Here is a 20,977-nt window from a genome sequence, read left to right on the forward strand (position 1 = left end):
TTTCATCTAGGTTAAAAACGTTCCTGGGTTCGTATTTATTGGTCAGCTCCTATAATCTTCCATGGATGCAATCTTTCACAGTTTTGTCACTAGCTATATTTTATTCCCTACATACAATTTTATAGGTCATTATACCTTTTCGTAAGTCAGCTGATCCAGCCACTGGATGTGCTGCAATTTTCAATGCCAAGAATGTTCACCACTTAACGTACCTTTTCTCTTAAGAGCACACCATCAATTGGATTGCTCTTGAAATTTCAAACAAACATTTTACTCTTCTTTTCCAATTCCTAGTATTTGGAATTTGATGCATATTTCTTTTTATGGAGTTTGGTCTTCATTCTGAAGCACTTGATGTTATGCTTCCTCTAGTTTCAGCCATTGTATTTAGTGTGGATACTGATAGCTGCAACTTCCACGCCAGTGAAATGCATATTTTGCAGAACAAATTAATGTCTTCCAAGATTCAAAACGTCTCTCCCATAGTGAAAGTTTCCCCTTTCCTTCTTTTTTTTCCCATTGTAAGCCAGAAAAGCAAACACCAACAAGAAAGCAATAACAAAGAAGGATTAACAAATACAAACAAACAAATGATGTAACAATAACATTGCAGCAAATGACTGTCACTTCACTCAGATAACAAGAACAAAAAACTTAAATAGCAAAAACAAATGCAAGTAATCAGCAACAATAACATTATCGATTACAACAACAAAAGCAAACGTAAAATAATAGCCATGAAATAATGAACTCGGACAAGACGAATGCTGAATCACTTGATAACTTCACAACTGTACATCAATGAAGCTTCTCAAAGAATGAACGTGTGTGGGTTAAGCAACATCACACTCCTAGTCGTGAGGAAAGCAGAAGTTCAATGCTTAGAGTTAGACCACAGTTGATTGACTTGGTCGGCATGCCATGGTTACTCAAAGCATTTTAAGTTTGTTGCAACGCCATTTTACTATGACTTTCCCCCCACTCAAACAGCCTAATGCAGCATAAATGGCAGGAAGCATAAAACGTCACAAATGTAAATTTGATCATTTTAATATGCTGTGAGCACAGGGAATCAACAAAAAAATGTTAACGATGGGGAAATGTTGAATGCGGGAATGTAAAAGCAGGGAATAGTGTATTTAGGAAAATATTGTGATATTTTTCTCCACTATGAATCTAAGCTACTTTAGACTAAAGGTTAACACTATATCTACACATGCAAGGTCTAAACTCTTGAAATGACTTTCAACATGCCATAATTAGCTCATTCAGTATATTGAAGAAATAATTACTTACATTGTAACCAACTGTTTGTTTGGCAACATGTTTTCTAATCGCTGAGTATTACGGATACGAAAAGATAGCTGTGCCGGACTAGGATTATTAGCAAGAACAGCCACAATACCCGCTGGGAATGAAAGCATCATGTCCCCAGACAGTTTAACTTGGCACCTGAAACAGAGTAAAGAAAGTTAGCAGAGAAACATCATCTGCACTTCCTCAGCACTATAGAACATCATGTGTTTAGTATGCATAAGTGAACTGTTATCAATACATACATACATACATACATACATACATACATACATACATTACAATCTTCATTATACTCTTTCTTATCTTTCAGCATTCATATCAAGCCTCTGTGAATTAACTATGCACCTCCACAACCAGCCCTGTGGCCTTGTATCATTCCATACCTCTTAAGATATTAAAAACAGAGTCTAACCATCATCACCTTGGTTTCCCTCTACTTTTCTTGCCGTCCCTGGCCAAGTCCAATATTCTCCAAGGTAACCTAACCTCCTCTAATTGTCTTACATGACTCCACCACCAGAACTGGTTAAATGAACAGCATCATCCATCAATTTTATTCCTAACCTGGGCCTCATCTCCTTATTCCAAGCACCCTCCTGTCATTGTTCCCACCTGTTTTTACCAGAAATAGTTTTCGCTGCTGTCATGTCTGTTACTTCTAGCTTACGAATAAGATATCCTGAGTCAACCCAGCTCTCATTCCCATATAGCAAAGTCTGTCTGGAAACAAACCGATATAAAGACAGTTTTGTCTGAGTGTTGACTTCATTCTTACAGAATACCGTTAATCGCAACTGCAAGCTCACTGCATTAGCTTTGCTGCACCTCAATTCAGTTCTACTATGGAAGAACACACGTACTAAATACTGGAACTGATCCTTGTGTCCCAGTACTGAATTCCTTACCCGACTTTCAATCCTCTCGGGTTTCCTCCCTATTGACATCACTTTAAGTCTTGGATATGCCAATCTTTATATCATATTCTCTGCACCTCTTTCCAAATTCCAAGATATTAGACTGCAGGTTTTCAGCACAGTCTGCCATTAAATCATCAACACAGGCCAAACTGCTTATGACATTTCCACCAAACAGAATCCTTGCCCCTGCCATTCTACACTGCCAGGAACAAAAGTAAAAAAAAAATGCAACATCCTCAAGCACAAGGTCTTTTTATTCACAAGTGATATGACAGGTAATTCATCACTGCAGGAGTATATGATTACGAATTCAGATCAAATGAAACACATGTCACAGTAAAGGGTGCCCGAACAGTAGCATCAATACACAGTGTACCCCACTCTGGCAGCAATGCAGGCATGTATTCACGCATGTAACTATCATAAAAGGTGCTGAATGGCATCCTGTGACAGATTGTCCCAAGCATCTAGCACCTTTTGATGCAATTCGGCAATGGTTCTTGCAGGCTCTGGAGAACGTGTAAGTTCCCACTTCATCATGTCCCATACGTTTTAAATTGGCGAGAGATCCTGTGATCTTGCAATGTAGTAGGCACTGGTTACATCACCCTGCAGAAACAACAACTATGACCGCGAGTTGTAACTGATGGCCCCCCGACACCATGAAGCCTGGAGTGGGACGTGGGTGCCGTGAGTGAATGCACTCTGGAATACTCCACTCAGCAGGTCTATGCCATACCCGTGTACATTCATCACTTGCAAACAGACAGAACCTACTCCCATCACAGAAGACAGAGCGCCATTCCCTCTCCAGTCGACTCTTTCACAACACCAGAGTATCCGTGCTTGGTGGTGTCTGTGGTAGCCTGGCTGGAGGCTCACGTGATCGTAAGCCTGCTGTAAGCAGACTGTTCCCAATGGTCCTTGGTGACACAGCAGGTGCAACATGTGACCAGATTTCATTCCTGGATGATGTCTGGTTGGCCACCGCTGCTCGCACAATGCGTCGATCTTAATGTGCGTCTGTAATACGCAGACGTTCGGAACCTGGTTTACAGGTGTAGGAACATTCCACAGACAAATGCTGAAAGCAGCGACACACCACTGATACATTGTACCCAACATGTGCAGCAATCCATCAATACATCCATCCAGCCTCCCGCAGGACCAAAATGCAACCCTGTTTAAATGGCTGCAGTTGTTCAACAGTAGCATGTACTCATCAGTGGAGTATGGTTATACCCTAGAATGAAAAACACTTTTAACCTCTAACCTCAGCACAGTTACTGCCTGTACAGTCAAAACAAAATGCGCTCGGGCAGGCCTGCCGAGCGCGATCTGATTACCAATGTCCATGATAAATGAATCACTAACATAATAACCCCTAATGATGATGATGATGATGGTTGTTTAAAGGGGCCAAACATCTAAGGTCATTGGCACCACAACAACCCTTCAGTATGCACATATTATATCCTGGCGCCACTGAACACGGTCCTTGAGGATGTTGCATGTTTTTTTCCGGTAGTGTATACTTTTCAGTAAATGATCTGTGTATACTGTACTATAGACAAGAAAAGTGAAATGTTACTTTCAACCTTGTCTAACCCCTGTAGCTACTTTGAATGAATGCTATCAATAACTTACAAATACAACCCTGTTCTTGTTTAACGTTTCATACATATAATCTGTTCTACCAAACAGTTGATAAAGTTACACTTACCAAGCACCCTGTCAAGCTCATACAAACAACACTGGAAAACAAGTTGTCACTGAATTCATAGAAAAAATTCTGGTGCAGTTTTGATTGTTTAAGGTGATATCAAATGCCCTATATTATCTATGTGAATTTCTTATACTTCACGTTCCTTTTTTCTCACAAATCATTGAAGTTCAATGTACGAAATTTACACAGCATATTCCTCAATTCTTCTTAAGTGCTGGGATGTACAATTGGAACTGTACTTCAATAAATGTGGCAGTATTTATTTTTTATTTTTTTAGGAACACTAAATTATAATCTAAAAATAATTAACTAAGAGGCATAACTCAAAGGATATTCACCCTAATGGTCTGATTGTAGATACACAGGTGTATTATACACACATCAAGCAAGTATTAAAATTTTATGACATTACGTTGTTTGGTTTTAGAGAAAAAAGATACATAACTGAGAAATTTTGAAGTTTTAAGGAAATCAATTTCAAATAAGTTTTAAGAAAATCAATTCCAAAGTCGAAGAATGAAAAAAGTAGCAGAAACTTGCCCTATACTGTTTCCTACACAAACAGAACTACAACATACACATTCAATTAACAAAGTACTTAAACTTGTTAAATCTACCATTATTTTAACAGTATTAGATCACAGAATTAGAGGACAGAGAATCAAGAAAGACAAATCAAAATATTGAAACTGAAGGAGAAGAAAACCAAGGAAGAATACAAAGAAGAAAAGTTGAATTTACCACCAGATTATACAAAAGCAGGAGAGGAGGAATGGGAAAGTTTCAAGAGGACATTAGTAAAAGCTGCAGAGGAAGTTCATGGAAGAACTAGTAACAGAAAAAGATGCAAGGAAACCCCATGGTGGAATGACAGAGTCAAAGTGGCAATTGGGAAGAAGAATAAAGCTTTGAGAGTGTGGTTTCAACAGAGACAAGACAAGAATATAAGGCCAAAAAGGAGGAAGTTCTAAGAGTTGTAGAAGAGGAAAGACAAAATGGATGGAAAAGTGGACAAACATAATGGAAGAAGATAGAGAAGGAAATAAAATGTAATGTATGGAATTGCCACAAGTATACAGAAAGGCATAAGGAAGGATCTTATAATGATAGATAAAAATGGAAATGAAGTGCAGGTAAAAGATAAACTCAAAGGAATGTGGAAGGAATATTTTGAAAACTTACTAAACACAGAAGGATGCACTGAGGAGGAAAGTGTACGCATAAAAGGAAGAAGAAACCCAGAAATAGAAAAAGACTTAACATGGGGAGAAGTGGAGGCAGCAATGGACAAAATGAAAGGAGAAAAATCCCCAATTTTAGATGAAGTGAGTATTGAGATAGTGAAAGCAGCACGAGAAGCAGGGAAACAGTGGCTTTATCATGTATTGAAACTAGTATGGTGGGACAGGAAGACCTCTGAAGACTGGGAGAAGAGGATAATCATACCCATCTTCAAGGGGAATAGGACAGATCTTAAAAACTATAGGGGAGTCACATTGATATATCACAGTGGAAAGAAACTTGAAAAGATTTTGGAAAAGAGAATCAGAAATAGGGTGGACGAAAAGCTAAGAGAAAAACAATATGGCTTCAGATCAGGAAGGTCCACAGCAGACCTTATATTCTCCGTAAGACATCTGCAAGAGCATTATTATGAGCGAGATAAAGATCTACTGATGGCTCTCTTGGACTTCAAGAAAGCATATGGTCATGTGTGCAGAAATAAGTTATGGAATGCTTAAAGAAAAAAAAAAGTGTCGAGAATCAGACAGTAGAGAGAATGAGGGAGATGTACCATCATCATCATCATCATCATCATCATCTCCCATTTCCAGCTTCCCTGGTCGGGTTGTGAATCAAGGACCTCCATCGCTGCCTGTATCTCCACCATTCTTCTCCATTTTTAAGTACATCTTCTGGTTTTCCTCCCCTCTTCTCTATGCACTCCCACACTGAATCTGTCCACCTCTTTCAGGGTCTTCCTCGTGGTCTCTTTTCTGAAAAAGCTTTTTTTGGCACTCTCTCTTCTCCCATTCTCATCATATGCCCGTACCACTTTCGCTTTGTTGTTTCTATCCTGTCTTGAAGTTTCAAGATTCCTGTCCTTTTCTTTATCTCTTCATTTCTAATTCTATCCTCTCTGGTCTTGCCTTTGATACTTCTTACGAATTCCATCTCCGCTGCCTGTATTCTACTCTCCTCTCATTTTGTTGTAGTCCATGATCCAGTTGCACAGGTTAGTACGAGTTCATAATAGGTTGAATATAATACTTTCTTACATTTTTTCGGAACATCTTGGTTCCACAAAATACCCCTTACACTCTGGTAGAAGCTGTTTGCTTGTTGTATTCTTTTTCCAATTTCCTCGGTAATCTTTCCATCTTCTGTGATCACACTTCTCACGTACTTGAAACTTTTAACCACTTCCAGAATTTTACCATTCAGTTTTATCTTCCTTCCTTCCTTCCTTCCTTCCTTCCTTCCTTCCTTCCTTCCCCTTGTCATCACTATTGCTTTACTTTTCTCTGTGCTTACTTTCATCCAAAAATTTTCTATCTCTTGATTCCATACATCTACTTGTTTTTGCACTTCCATTTCATCCTCACCCCATATCACTATATCATCTGCAAACAACATGGCTTTTGTTGCCTGTCTTCCCAATCTCTGTTTAATGTTCTTATGAATTTCATCCATGACTATGATGAATAGTATGGAGGATAGTACACATCCCTGTCAGAGACCAGTTTCAACTTTTTTTTCCTGCTATTTGCTTTACGTTGCACCGACACAGATAGGTCTCATGGTGACGATGGGACAGGAAGGGCCTATGAGTTGGAAGGAAGCGACCGTGGCCTTAATTAAGGTACAGCCCCAGCATTAGCCTGGTGTGAAAATGGGAAAACACGGAAAACCATCTTCAGGGCTGCCGACATGGGGCTCGAACCCACTATCTCCCGAATACCGGATACTGACCGCACTTAAGCGACTGCAGCTATCGAGCTCGGTAGTTTCAACTTTAAACCATTTTGTTTTTCCTACACTAGTCTTCACACTACTAACACAATTTTTGTACATAGCTTTTATCATTTGCACTTCCTCTCTGTTAACTTGTTTCTTCCTTAATGTGTCCCATATCAAATGTCTGGGCACACTGTCATAAGCCTTCTCAATGTCAATAAGTGTCATCGCTATGTCTTTTCCAAACTTCCATCTTTTCTCCATCATATGTCTTAATGTAAAGATCAGGTCAAACGCTGACCTGTCTTTCCTAACTCATATAGTTCTTCCATTCCTACTTCTAGCTTCCCCCTCAGTCTTCCTTCCAATACTCTCTCAAATATCTTTGCTACATGGACAATAAGGGTGATCCCTCTGTAGTTATTGCATTATTTTTTATCACCTTTTGTAAATATCGGTATAATTAAACCCTTTCCCCACTCTTCTGGGATCTCTTTCTTCCTCCACATTATTCTAAATAATCTATACAGCCACTGTAGCCCTATTGGTCTCGCTGCTTTTATCATTTCCGTAGTTACCTCGCCCACTCCTGCTGCTTTACCGCTCTTCATCTTTTGTATGGCTTCCTGTATTTCTAATATCGATATCTCATTTTTTTGTTCTTCCTCTTTCCCCACTGTTTCTTCTTGCTCCTTCTCATCTACCAGTTCACTGTATTTAATATTTAGCAATTCTGAGAAATATTCTTCCCATCTTTTTAGTATGTAATCACTTTGTGTCAATATCTGCCCTGTTTCAGTTTTTACACATTTCGTGTCTTCCCTGTTTCTTAAACTATTCTTTACCAAACCTTACAAAACCTTTTTACATCCTGTTATATCCTCCTGTAAAGTTTCTGTGAAACTTTCCCAGCTCTTCCATTTCTCTTCTTGTACTATTTTCTTACATACCTTTTTGGCTTATTTATATTTCTGCCAATTATCTGTACTATTGCTGCCTATCCACTTCCTCCAAGCCATTTGTTTCTCTTTAACTGTTTCCTTTACCCTGCTGTTCCACCAAGGAGTCTCCTCTTGCGTTTTCCTCCCTGATAGTCTTCTACAGGTGCACTTTACAAATCCAATTCTGAAACATGTCCATTCCTCTTCTACACTGTTCAAGTCATCTTTGGGAATCTCTTTCTTCAGATCCTCTCAAAACTTTTCCCTTATTTCTTTCTCTTTTAACTTCCATCCCTTTATTTTTCTTTCCCTATTTTCTTTTAACTTCGTTATTTTACCAAGTTTTAATTTAGCGACCACCACTTTATGGTCTCTTTCAAAATCTGCCCCTTGGCATTGCTGTCACATCTTCCACTTGTCTACGTTTCTCCTTCTCCATCAGAATAAGATCAATCATTGTCTTTGTCTTTCTATCTCCCCAACTACATCAGTTAATTTTTGAGAGTTCTTTTTTCTAAATCATGTATTGCCAAAAATTAATTCATTCCTTCTACAAAAATCTATTACCAAATCTCCTTCTTCATCTTGGTTTCCATAACAATAGGGGCCAATTATCTTTTCTTTTCCCTGTCTGTCTGTTCCAACATGTGCATTCATACCTCCCATTATTATAACCTCTTTGTCTTCAATACAACTTTCCAGTTCTTTAGAAACTCTTCTAAACATTCATCTGCATTCCCCGATTGGGGTGCATAAACCTGTGTAAAATCCTTTATTCCACTCTCAAGTTCCAGTCTGTCACTGATCTAGTCAATTTTGTCCACATAATGCACTAGGTCTTCTCTCAATATAACACCAACACCATTTTTTGCCATATTTCCTCCACTCCAATATAATATATACCCTTTCTTCAATTCTTTTTTGACCTTTCCTCTTCCACATTGTCTCACTTATTCCCATCATTGCAAAGTACCATGGAGGCATCATTTGTGAGTGAAAGTAGGTGGAGAAAGAGACTGAGTTGAGCAAAAACGTGGATTAAGACAAGGAAGTGCTCTGTCACCTTTGCTCTTCATTGTAGTAATAGACGAGTTAATGACAAAAGTGGCAAGGAAAATTGGGGAAGGAAAAATGAAAGTCATGACTTATTAATCTGGGGAGAAAAGGAAGAGGATATACAGGACAGTCAGATGCATGGGAAAGATGAGGTGGAACAATATGGAAAGAAATTTAATGCTAAAAAGAATGAGATCTTGATCACAACTTTTAAAAAAGGGGAAAAGGGGGAGACCTATCAGAGGCATAATGCTTGAAGGGGAACAGCTTAGGAAGGTAGAGAATTTCAAGTACCTCGGAAGTATCATAGAGGGAACTGGAAGAAATGATAAGGGAATAATCAAGCATGGAAGCAGGAGTGTTCCTGAAAACTGTCAGGAGCCTGTTTTAGAGCAAGGATGTCTCTCAGAGAAGCAAGAAAGTGATATACAGAACGTACTATAAACCTATTCTGACATATGCAGCAGAAACTTGGGTAATGAAGCAGAGAGCCATGACTAGGATACAGGCAAGTTAAATGAAATTTCTGACAAACAGGATAGGAATGACAAGAATGGATAAGATGAGAAATGAGATATAGTAAAAGGAGGGTCACTGCAGAACAGGATAGAGGCATCTAGACTTAGATGGTATGGACACAAGAGGAAAACAACTGAAGAGGAAGACCAAGAAACAGGTGGATAAAGGGAATGGAAGAGAGTATGCAGAGGAGAGGACAGGCCTGGGCAAGAGTGAAGAGGAAGAAGTGGTGGGAAGACAAGAGGAGATGGAGAGGCTATGTTCCAAGCAGACCTGGCCAACAGCTGGAAACTGCATATAATGATGATGATGATGATGATGATGATGATGATGATGATGATGATGATGATGATTATTCACTGTCTTCAAAATATTCTTCAGGCTGAAGCTTTCTTTTAGAAGCACTAGAGGGTGTGGCTAGATTTCACTGTCATTAGTAATATCTATTTCCTTAGAAACATCAAGCACATTATACCACACGGTTCACAATAATCCAGTCTGTAGAATCTATTACCTTTGTTCTTACATACTTTGTACACATGTATACTCCACGGCATTGAAAATTATCCAAATCAATAAAAAACTGAAAGAAATGTAAAAACACAACAAGAATTCAATAAACATATAATTTTATTGCAAAATACCTGTTTATAAACAACAGTAGGCAGTAATCATAGAGTGCAACAGAATAGCCAATTCCTGGAAACTTAAAATGAGCAGAACCACAGCCTTCTCGGCCAGGAACTTCCTCATACAACAATGATAACACAAACTGATGCAACAAGAAACCGAAATCCATCTAGCATAGACATAAAGGGAAAAAATCTTTAAATAACACCTCTAATAGGAATTTCCATACAAATGATACACCAGAATGTACATAAAAGTCCAAATAGTGGTGGTTGTTTTTTTTTTTTTGCTTGTACCTGTACTCTTACCTTAAACACAAGGGTGTCTTGTATTACCATGTGCCAGTTGCAATGTAAGAACAAAGGTTATAGATTCTACAGACTGGATAATTGGATATTTGAATTTATGGATGTTTTCCCATGGTCCCTCCAAAAATGGAGAATCGATGTTCCACTGTATATCCCCTTGAAATAAAACTACCGTCCCAGTGGGCCTTCTGCCTATCAAGCGACCGCCCTCGGTCCGAAAGCCTGCAGATTACGAGGTGATGCATGGTCAGTGTGACGAATCCTTTATTCCTGGCTCTCTAGACCGGGGTCACCATATCACCATTAAATAGCTCCTCAAATAAAGGTAATCATAGAATGAGTGAACCTGGAACCAGCCCTCATATCCAGGTAAAGATTCCTGACCTGGCCAGTAATTGAACCCAGGCCCTCCGGGCGAGAGGCAGGCAAGTTAGACCGCGGGTCTGGCTTCAAACGTTAATTACCGATACGTGACTAAAAAATCTCGAAACTTTACATTCAGTTTTACCGGGGAAACTTCGTCAGTTCCCTCTGATAATTTCGTCATATGGTATTCTTTTGAAAACTTCTTTCAGTTCAGCAACTTTGATCAGCCAAACTCTTCGAAAAAACTAATACCCATAACTCCAAGCCAAACAATAATCGAACACAAGTAGTTTTTCATTCTCTAATCCAGCGCCATCCAAGCGCTCTGGCCGCGCTCTATAAGCCAGTGCTCCGAGTGCTTTGGGGGAAGGTAAGTTGCGGTAGTGATGGGAGGAGTTTAGCTGGCAGAGCGAGCAGCCGATTCATCAGCCGCTAGTCTAGTCCAATGCGCTCTTTTGACAGCGTGTAACTAAATCAGTTTCACAGTTGTCATTACTGAACATCATACCAAAAAAGGAAGGAGCAGTGAAGCAGCAGCCTTAGCAGAATGGGAAATTTCATTTTTCGGTACAACTTATAAAGGGCATGCCAAATGTTAAATACACAATTTGGAATGGCACTACAGTGCACACCACAGGGATGATTACGGTGATTTGACAGACTCCAGTCGTCAATCGAAGTTGGAAGAATTATTGAAAGAAAATTTCAAGCAGCACTATTCTGTAACTATAATTGTTTTAATTTTAAAATGCTTGTTTACAAACGGGAATGAAGAAATGATTGAATTATCTGAAGAACACTAACATTGTGACTTGCCGTATTTTTGTCTGACAGGAGATTGAGGAGAGTGAGGTTGGTGGACCCATTTTCCGAGCAAGCTACAAATGTTCGCTGTGAATTGCCAACGCTGGAAAACCCTTCACGGAATGGAATTTAATCAAGGAGTGCCTAATGGACGCGGCGGCATGTATTCGTCCTATGGAGCTAGTTGAGAAATTTGACAAAATCTCTCTTTCTCCTCAAACTGTGGCTCGCAGAATAGACGATATGGGCGTTGATACGGAACAGCAATTAATGGAGAAGGCAGCAAATTTTGTATCCTTTTCCATCACCCTCGACGAATCATCTGACATTGCGGACACAGCTCAGATAGTTGTTTTCATTTGAGAGGTGGATGACGATCTTCGGGTCACCGAGGATTTCCTAGATTTGGTAGCTCTCAAAGACACCACTACCGGTTTTGATATTTTCCAAGCAGTGGAGGGTGTTTTTGAGTTAATGAGATTAAAATGAAAGTGCTTGACGAGTGTAACGACAGATGGAGCTCCTGCTTTACGTGGACTACGCGCAGGGTTCCTCAGCTGAGTAAAATTAAAAATGGCAGAGAGCGGTAGTACCCTGATAGCGGCGATCCATTACTTGATACACAAGGAATTAATCTGTGCAAAAGTCGGCAAGCTTAAAGACGTAATGGGAACAGTTGTGTGAATGGTAAATTTTCTTCGTTCCCATGGACTCATGCACCGTCAATTCAAAGAGTTCTTGGATGACATCGAAGCGGAGTATCTGGACATGCCGTAGCAAGCAGAAGTAAGGTGGCTGAGCAAGGCGAAGGTGCTTCACCATCTTTTTGCTTGCGGAACGGAATATATACCTTTTTTGACATGAACGGGCGGCCTGAAGTTCTTTTGCGTGATCCTAAGTGGGTGGCGGACTTGGCATTTTTAAGTGACATTACTGCCCATCTGAATACTTTGAACACTTAGTTTCAAGACAAAAAGCACAATATCTGCGATTTGGTGGGAAAAATTCAAGCATTCAACTAGTCTGGGAAAACCAGTTGCGTGCAAGGAACACAGGACATTTTCCATTGCTTGAAACAGTGAAATAAGGTGTCGACTTTGACGAGTACTCGCAGGTAATTCACTAATTACAAGAAGAGTTTGAAAAGAGATTTTCAGAATTATCAGAACTCCAAGCGGTGTTAGATGTATTTGTTTGAATATTTTCTCTTAGTGCAGACAGTGATCCACACCTATTTCAATCAGAGTTGATTGAACTGCAGTGCAATGTTCGTCTTAAAGACCGCTTTCTAAAGTCACAAAGTTTAGACGAATTTTACAGCGGCCTGAGGGAAATGCCATAAATCCGTTCGGCGGTACACTTGAAAAGAAAAACATCTAGGCCTAACTCTGGACATAATGTAGACGTTTTGCAAGAAGGAACATTAGACGAAACTCGTTCCGTCTTCAAATACCCCCTTTCGTATAAACATGCATGTAAAGTTCTGTCAATGTTCAGCTCAACGTACATTTGTAAGGGTTTCTTTTCGGTTCTTAAGCTTTAAAAAAAAGTAAACATCGTGGAACGATGAGCGATAGAAACTCGTGCAATTGTATAAGAATATATGTGTCTAGAAATACTGTACCCAATTTGGAGAAGATTGTTTGCTCCAAAACTAAAAGCTCGTAAAAAACGACTGAGCAAATGTCACTCAGAAATGTTCAAATTTTAGTTTGAATATTTAACATTATTCCTTACTTAACACTTGATTTCGTTTCCTGCATATTCCATACATCGCAGTACCTTTCGATTTGTATATGCGGTATATTTGTTATGGTAAAACAGCCCTATCAATATGTCAACAAACCCACAAAAGCCGTCGGCAGCACGACTGTAGGTACATATCTAGCCAGCGCGGTCCAAACATCGTCCGTCTGTCTCAGGTCTCCTCGCTGCCACACTGTAGTGGTGGTAGGAGAAGGAGCACTAGTGTGACTGCCAGTGCTCCCCGAGCATGGGTGCGCTCTCGGAGCGCATTAACTGCATTAGATACAAAAGCGTACAACATGATGGCAAAATCTTTTCTTATTTAATCTTCCATCGTAATTTGGTCACCGGTATACTGTTCCTAGTCAGTTTATGGAAATCTTGTACCATGTAAATTAGGCCTACCAGTACATCGACTTTTAAAGGTTATGTTGAACTCGGGAATACAGTTTCGAAAGTATCAATCATCAAGTTCTCGAATGCCTTATATTTAGTTCTGCCTGTCACTAATCACAATCAAACTGGAAAGACAAAAAATATCATTAACACTTGCAAAATTACGATTATTCGCAACCTTGAACTCAGCTGGAAAGCGCGCTCGCTGTACAAGTCGGTACGAGTGCGAAATTATGCAAAGTTTTTAAATGTAACATGCGCAAATAAAACGACTGCGGCTTTTATAACATTTTAATACAAAAACGTGAAATTCCCAGTCTTATATAAGGATGAAAACAGTAGTAGCCAATCTCAAAACATCCCATGGCTTTATGTATGTAAGGTGCAACGGTCTCGATAACATAATCGTATACGATAATATTAAATTACTAAATTTGTGTTTCTTAAGAAGGAGGGAGCAGTTTCGATTCCTCCCTGAAAGCCCAGTGACTATACAGTGCCCTGAGGGAAATGCCATAAATCCGTTCGGCGGTACACTCGAAAAGAAAAACATCTAGGCCTAACTCTGGACATAATGTAGACGTTTTGCAAGAAGGAACATTAGACGAAACTCGTTCCGTCTTCAAATAGAGCTATGGAAATGCGCTCTGTCTCCTTCCAATTGTCGTGGGCACTGTCTGATTTCTGAGGATTCTCTAAACAATACTACCCAAATGTGATGCTAAGATGATCCCTTATGCAAGTTCACCGCCGATCGCTTTTCCAGTACAGTACTTATTCAAATTACCGCAATGACGGGACGTCAACACCAAGATCCGTAAGTATGCCGTAGCCATCCTTTCATAAGATACAGTTTCTTGGAAAACGCGTGATTGAGGATTTAGCGCTGATGGGACTGAAATTTCTGGATGGTTGATCCGGGAAATCCTTTCTTCGAGGAACGAAAAATGCGGGATTTTTACAACGTGATTTAATTAGGATGCTCATGGGACCACGTGATTTGAACGAATAATACGGGAAAACGTAGTTTCCGGGAACGTATAATCGAGGGGTTATACTGTACATGATAATCATTGTCTATTAACCTTAACCACAAGAGAAAGAGGAAGATTCTAATCCTTTATGTAAAAAAAAAAAAAAAAAAAAAAAAAGGAAAAGGTAAAAGATACGGAGAATCATAAAGATGTCAAAATTATAAGCTCCCTCGACCTCGCCTTCCTAATAACACCATGGTCAGAAGAGAACGTCAGATGGCTGAGATGGTTTGTACAGGAATGATGAAAATGAGTAAATAGCAAAAATAAGCAGAAGTAACGCAAAACTCTGCTATGGACCCGTGTGGTTGCCCTCTATCATCTCAAGCTGAAAGCCTCTGTGTGGTCTAACTCCGGAAAAACTAAACTGAGGGGAAATATGTTGCTGAGCTTCAATTGGGGTCACATTACTCAAATTTTACCATAATGAGCCAGGCTGAATGGCTCAGATGGTAGCTTTCTGAGTTCAAGTTGGCAAATTTGATTCCAGCTCAGTCCACTGGTATTTGAGAGTGGTCAAACATTCCAGCCTCTTATCGGTAGATTTACCAAAATAAGAGAACTTCTGGGGGTCAAAATTCTGGCACCTTGGCATTTCCAAAGACAGAAAAAGTAGTTAGTGGGACATAAAAGTATATTTTACCTTTTTTTTTTTCAATTGGCTTTACGTCGTGCCAACAGAGATAGGTCTTATTGCAACGATGGGATAGGAAGGGGCTAGGAGTGGGAAGAAAGTGCCCATGGTCTTAATTGAGCTACAGCCTCAGCACTTTCCTGGTCTGGAAATGGGAAACAACAGAAAACCATCTTCAGGGCTGCCGACAGTGGGGTTCGAACCCACTATCTCCTGAATGCAAGCTCACAGCTACGCGCCCTTAACCACATGGCCAACTTGCTCGTTGTTATTATTATTATTATTATTATTATTATTATTATTATTGTAACAAGATAACTTGGGTTACTACTTACCATGCTGTCTACAGAAACAACAGGAATGGGAATAGTTCCCTCAACATTTTTACCATAATTTTAGTTGGGACATCAATTAATACGGGAAGTAAAGAATAGGGTCAGCCCTGTGGTCTACGGGTAGCATACCTGTGGGGTTGATTTGTGGCCAGTTCAGAGATTTTTACCTGGACCTGAGGGTTGGTTCGAGTTCCACTCAGCCAACATGATAACAACTGAAGAGCTACCTAACAGTGTGATGGCAATCCCAGTCTAGAAAACCAAGAATAACGACCGAGACAATTCGCCGCACAAACCATGCATCACCTCATAATCTGCAGGCCTTCAGGCTGAGCAGAGGTCGCTTAGTAGGCCAAGGCCCATCAGGGCTGTAGTGCCATGTGGTTGGTTTGTCAAGAATAGAGCTTTACACATCTTGATCGCTGATGCATGAGATAAAGTGTAAACCAGTGTAAATGTTGGGAATACTTTAAAATGAGGAAAGCTAAAAATGTATTTCACTATAAACTTCTTGTTTACTGCCTTTTATGCTGTCAACTTGTGTGTCGAGCATTTCTTATGGGTTACCTTTACCCTAGAGCTCCGCAAATCTGTCCCATTTTACCATTCAAAGCTGTCCTTCCCATCCTGCCTGCTGCTACACCGCATATTTCTCATCCCATGCTGTAACCCAATCCTGCATATTTCTACGGTAATGGAATGAACAGGTTTATGGGCAGGCAGGTAGGTATTTATTGTTTTGATGAGAGAACATATCTGTGCAACTGTATGTGGAGATATGAAGATCATACTAAGGGAAAAGACTTGTTTTCTTGTACAGGTCACTTGCTTTTGTAATGTTTGAAGGGGTTCTTCATTGACTTTAATGGTAAACCCACGCACAATGTCATGCCCTGAGTTGGCCGTGCTCGTAGAGGTGCGCGGATGCGAGCTTGCATCCGGGAGATAGTAGGTTCGAATCCCACTGTCGGCAGCCCTGAAAATGGTTTTCCGTGGTTTCCCATTTTCACACCAGGCAAATGCTGGGGCTGTATCATAATTAAGGCCACGGCCGCTATCCCTATCCTATCCCATCGTCGCCATAAGACCTATCTGTGTCGGTGCGACATAAAGCCCCTAGCAAAAAAAAAAAAAAAACATATATATATATATCTCATGCCCCTTCATTTATAATATTAAATATCTTAATTGAAGGTTGTTTGAAAACACACACTTTCATGGTAGTTATGAGTATCCCCTATGCTGTCAGAACCATCAAAAAATTTCCCATAAATATATAACCATGACGAATAGAATACCAAGTGTGATCACTCTGCTCTCTTAACATTATAGTTAGTGGTCTTGCCGGAGCACGGCGCTACAGTTTCAACGAACCAGCTGCAACAACACGTGCGCCAAATTGTCAGCAAAGGTATAGCGAGCGAGCGTACGTAAAGTCATGGTGATAATTTTAACGCCTATTTGTTTGTTTTAATATTTTCTGAAAGTTCGTGTTAGTATCTGTGTAGTGCATTGTGTGTGCAATCGACTAGTTTTCTATTATTTCGAGAAAATGCCATACTGTTTTGTTCCTGGTTGTAAATTAGGTTATGGAAGGAAGCGTGATGGTAGACGATTTTTTACACCACCGAAAGAAAATAATCTGTTTGCGAAGTGGGCTAAAGTTATTCCTCGGAAAGATAAGCAATTGTCGACCAAAAGCAGAATATGTGACCTGCATTTGTCGGCAGATTTAATTATAAAGGCAGACTGTTTTGTCATGAATGGTGAAAACGTTGAACTTCCTCATGTAAAACTAAGAGCGGTGCCTCATATATTTCCAAATTTACCAAAATACCTATTCACTAGGTGAAAGACACCCAGTAGAAAAAGGAGTGGGGACAGTATCAAGAGGATAAGGAACAAGAATCTCTAAGCGAGTGAAGCAGCGATGATAAATAGGCGGTGAAATTGAAGTTCAAGATCAGGCTAGTTGTAGTCAAATTCAGGGTCAATCTACTGTAGTTCTCTTACCGATGACATTTAGCCAATATTGTCTCTCAAAAGGAGACTAAAGAACGCAACTCATAATTTAATGCGAGCTAAATGCAGTCTTTCCTCAGCCAAAGCTAGGATTAATTTCCTACAGGGGCAGATTAAGAACACAGAATTTCAATTTAATGATATTAAATTTCTTAGTAGGAAGCAGAAAATTATTATAGACACTATGTTAAAGAAATGCCATGTAAAATCTCCCAATCTTAATCAAAAGGTATAGTCAAATGTTCCATCTTTACAATACTAAAAAAAATGTTTATTTAATTAACTAACAATTTAAAAGATTGGAACATGTTTCATCTACCTTGTATAGACATCTTCAGCCGAATAATAGTAAGATTAAGAACAATGGACAAGGACAAAAACACATTAAAACGATTCAGAATTACCGAATACGTCAGTTAAAATTCATGTTAGAAATTATGATGGAATGTTCTGGAGCACAATATTTGGTACTACAGATGAAATATAAGGATACTGAACACATGAGATAGTTCAGTAAACATATGGTAATTGAGTCCTCCTGGTGTGATGATGTGTTAAAATATGATTCAGTTTGCTGAATACGTCGATTAAAACTTGAGAACGTAGCACAAATGTTTAGTCCTAATAAATAAAGACAAAATATTAAACATATGTTAAACATATGTGATAGTTCCAATAGATAAAATTGAGTTGTTCTTGTTGGCTTGATGATGTTAACAATTCTTAATTATAAGGCAGGCGGAATATCTGACAGTGATATCATAGGTGGAGAAATTGTGTGCAGTTGAGTGTCCCTAGAATGAAAATGGTGGCTATTAGTAACATTAAAAGTAGGCAAGTTTTGACCATCTTGTAATTACAAAAGAATGAAATAACATGCGACACATCTGACTACTTACGTCCCTGCCTGCAAAAGAATGGTTATCTAGAAGCATGTGTTGATGACGACGGCTGACTGGAAGTGAACTTTGGAGGCCGTGTGTGATGGAAGCTGGTTTGAAGGGAGAGGAGGGGAGGGTTGAGTCCAGTAGGCAGGGAGTGAGTGTGTAGAGGTTTGCTGTGAGGCTTGTTCAAATAGAAACTGTTGAGTAATGCCTCGAAAAGCACATACAAAGTTTCTGAAATTTAATTTAAATTATAAGCAGGATTGTATTTTTTGTCTATATTAATAAAGTTGTTTTCTGAAACGTTGAATAAATTGCCCTTATTATAAAAATAGAGAATTTTTAAATCCTGCTCTATGGACGTGAAGGAATGATTGGACTCTGTTATGTGAGCACTCATAGTGAATATTTTTTGTGTCTGGAGGCACTGACGTGTTCTTTATATCTAGTTAAAAAGCTTCCTCCCGTTTGCCCAACATAACTCGCTAGAGATTGGTTGCAATTTAAAATATATATACCTGATTTGTGATATTTATTTCTGATGTTATTGATTTTGTGCTGGTTATAAAAGTACTGCATTCTCCAAGTTTCAATCGATGTGTTCGGCAAACTGAATCATATTTTAACATATCATCACACCAGAAGGACTCAATTACCATATGTTTACTGAACTATCTCATGTATTATATATCTTTATATTTCATCTATAGACTAGTATACCAAATACTGTGCTCCAGAACATTCCATCATAATTTCTAACATGAATTTTAACTGATGAATTTGGTAATTTCGAATTATTTTAATGTGTTTTTGTCCTTGTCCATTGTTCTTAATCTTACTATTATTTGGTTGATGATGTCTACAAGATAGATGAAACATGTTCCGATTTTTAAATGTTAATTAAATAAAAAACGTTATATTGTAAAAGTGAAACATTTATCTATACCTTTTGATTAAGTTTGCGAACGGCAATACAAGCTTTATTATGAAATTTATTTACTGCAAATTTTCCCAATGGTATGAGGTACAGTAGCGATATTCTTTTAGAGAGTTTATTACTTAGAATAAAATCACCCACAGGATATAGGCACTGTCTGCAGCATAATTTGTTACCTCTTCCCTCACAAAGCCATTTGAGAAAACTCTGCAAAGGACTTAAATGTCCCTGTGGTGTAAATCCACGTTGCATAACAGCTATTTCAGATTATTTTAAGGATGAAATGGACAAGAATAAACTGTGTGGGAAGTTATATTCGACGAGGTTAAACCAAGAAGAGAATCAATCTAATGGTTCTTCACTGAAAGTAGATGGCTTTGTCAATTTAAGTGAACTAATGCCAGATTGTCAAAGAAATCAGGTGGCAAATCATGAATTAGTTTTTATGTTTGTGCCTCTTTGGCAGAATGGGATGCAACCTATCACCATTTATGCAAGCAGAAATGCTATTCCAGGAGATGATCTCTTCCTCTACATGCATTCCCCTTTCCGGATTCTCTCTGGATAGGGTAATGTACCAAAGCCCTCCACATTACTCAATCTTTCCACCACTCCTCTTCTAGTATTTTATTGCTATCGACTCCTCTATTAGCAATACAGTCCACAACAGAGCTCCTCCATCTCATTCTAGGCCATCCCCTAGGCCTCTTTGCATTCCCTGTATCCATGAATGTTTTCTTTGGTATTCTATCTCCTGGCATTCTCATCTAGTGTCCAAACCATTTCAGCTTTGCTATATCAATCTCTTCTTGAAGTTTACACACTCCCGTGCTTCTCCTTATTTCCTCATTTCATATTCTATCTCGTCTTGTCTTTCCAGGAGATATCCTTCCTAAAATTCTAATTCAGATTATGTTGCAGCTAGAAAAGGCTGGGGCGAGAGTGGTAGGTTTCACGTGTGATGGTAGCCAGTCAAATATGAAAGCCTGGAAATCTCTAGGAATTGGTGGGAAGAAAAATCAAGCACAATGTTATATTCTGAATCCAGCCAACGTAAAACAGAAGATCTGGTCTTTTTCAGATTGAGTGCATAAATTGAAATGTATAAGAAACCTTTTCCAGGATAAAGTAGGACTATCTTACAAAGGCAAAAATATAAATGTTGACTTTTATAGGGAATTGTTTAAGGAAGATCTCTGTGGGTATGCAGTACTTAGAGACCTTCTTTAGATCATTCCTCCTTTCAAAGAATGACTGCCAGGCTAGCATTCCAACTATTCAGCGATAGTGTCGCCAAAGGACAAATTTTATCGAGAAATTGAACTGACCGGATTTGTAGGCAGTGAGGACACTGAGGCATTTACAAGTGACTTAATGTTTCTGATGTACTCAATTCATTCATACCTTTTAAGCCTCTCTATAAAAACTCATCATCCCACACAACTAT

The 20,977-nt window shown here is 39.1% G+C and overlaps 1 protein-coding gene across 9 annotated transcripts in view; it reads right to left on the bottom strand.

Annotated features, from left to right (window-relative positions):
• LOC136864355 (F-BAR domain only protein 2) overlaps window positions 1-20,977 on the bottom strand; it is a 573,880-nt gene that overhangs the window by 53,780 nt on the left and 499,123 nt on the right. For all 9 annotated transcript variants that reach the window (XM_067141249.2, XM_067141248.2, XM_067141247.2 and 6 more), the window contains one exon: window positions 1,297-1,452. In XM_067141249.2, the coding sequence (XP_066997350.1) occupies window positions 1,297-1,452 (156 nt within the window). The remainder of the gene's footprint in view (window positions 1-1,296; window positions 1,453-20,977) is intronic.

This window comes from Anabrus simplex, chromosome 2 (genome assembly GCF_040414725.1).
Source record: "Anabrus simplex isolate iqAnaSimp1 chromosome 2, ASM4041472v1, whole genome shotgun sequence".
Classification (NCBI taxonomy): domain Eukaryota; kingdom Metazoa; phylum Arthropoda; class Insecta; order Orthoptera; family Tettigoniidae; genus Anabrus; species Anabrus simplex.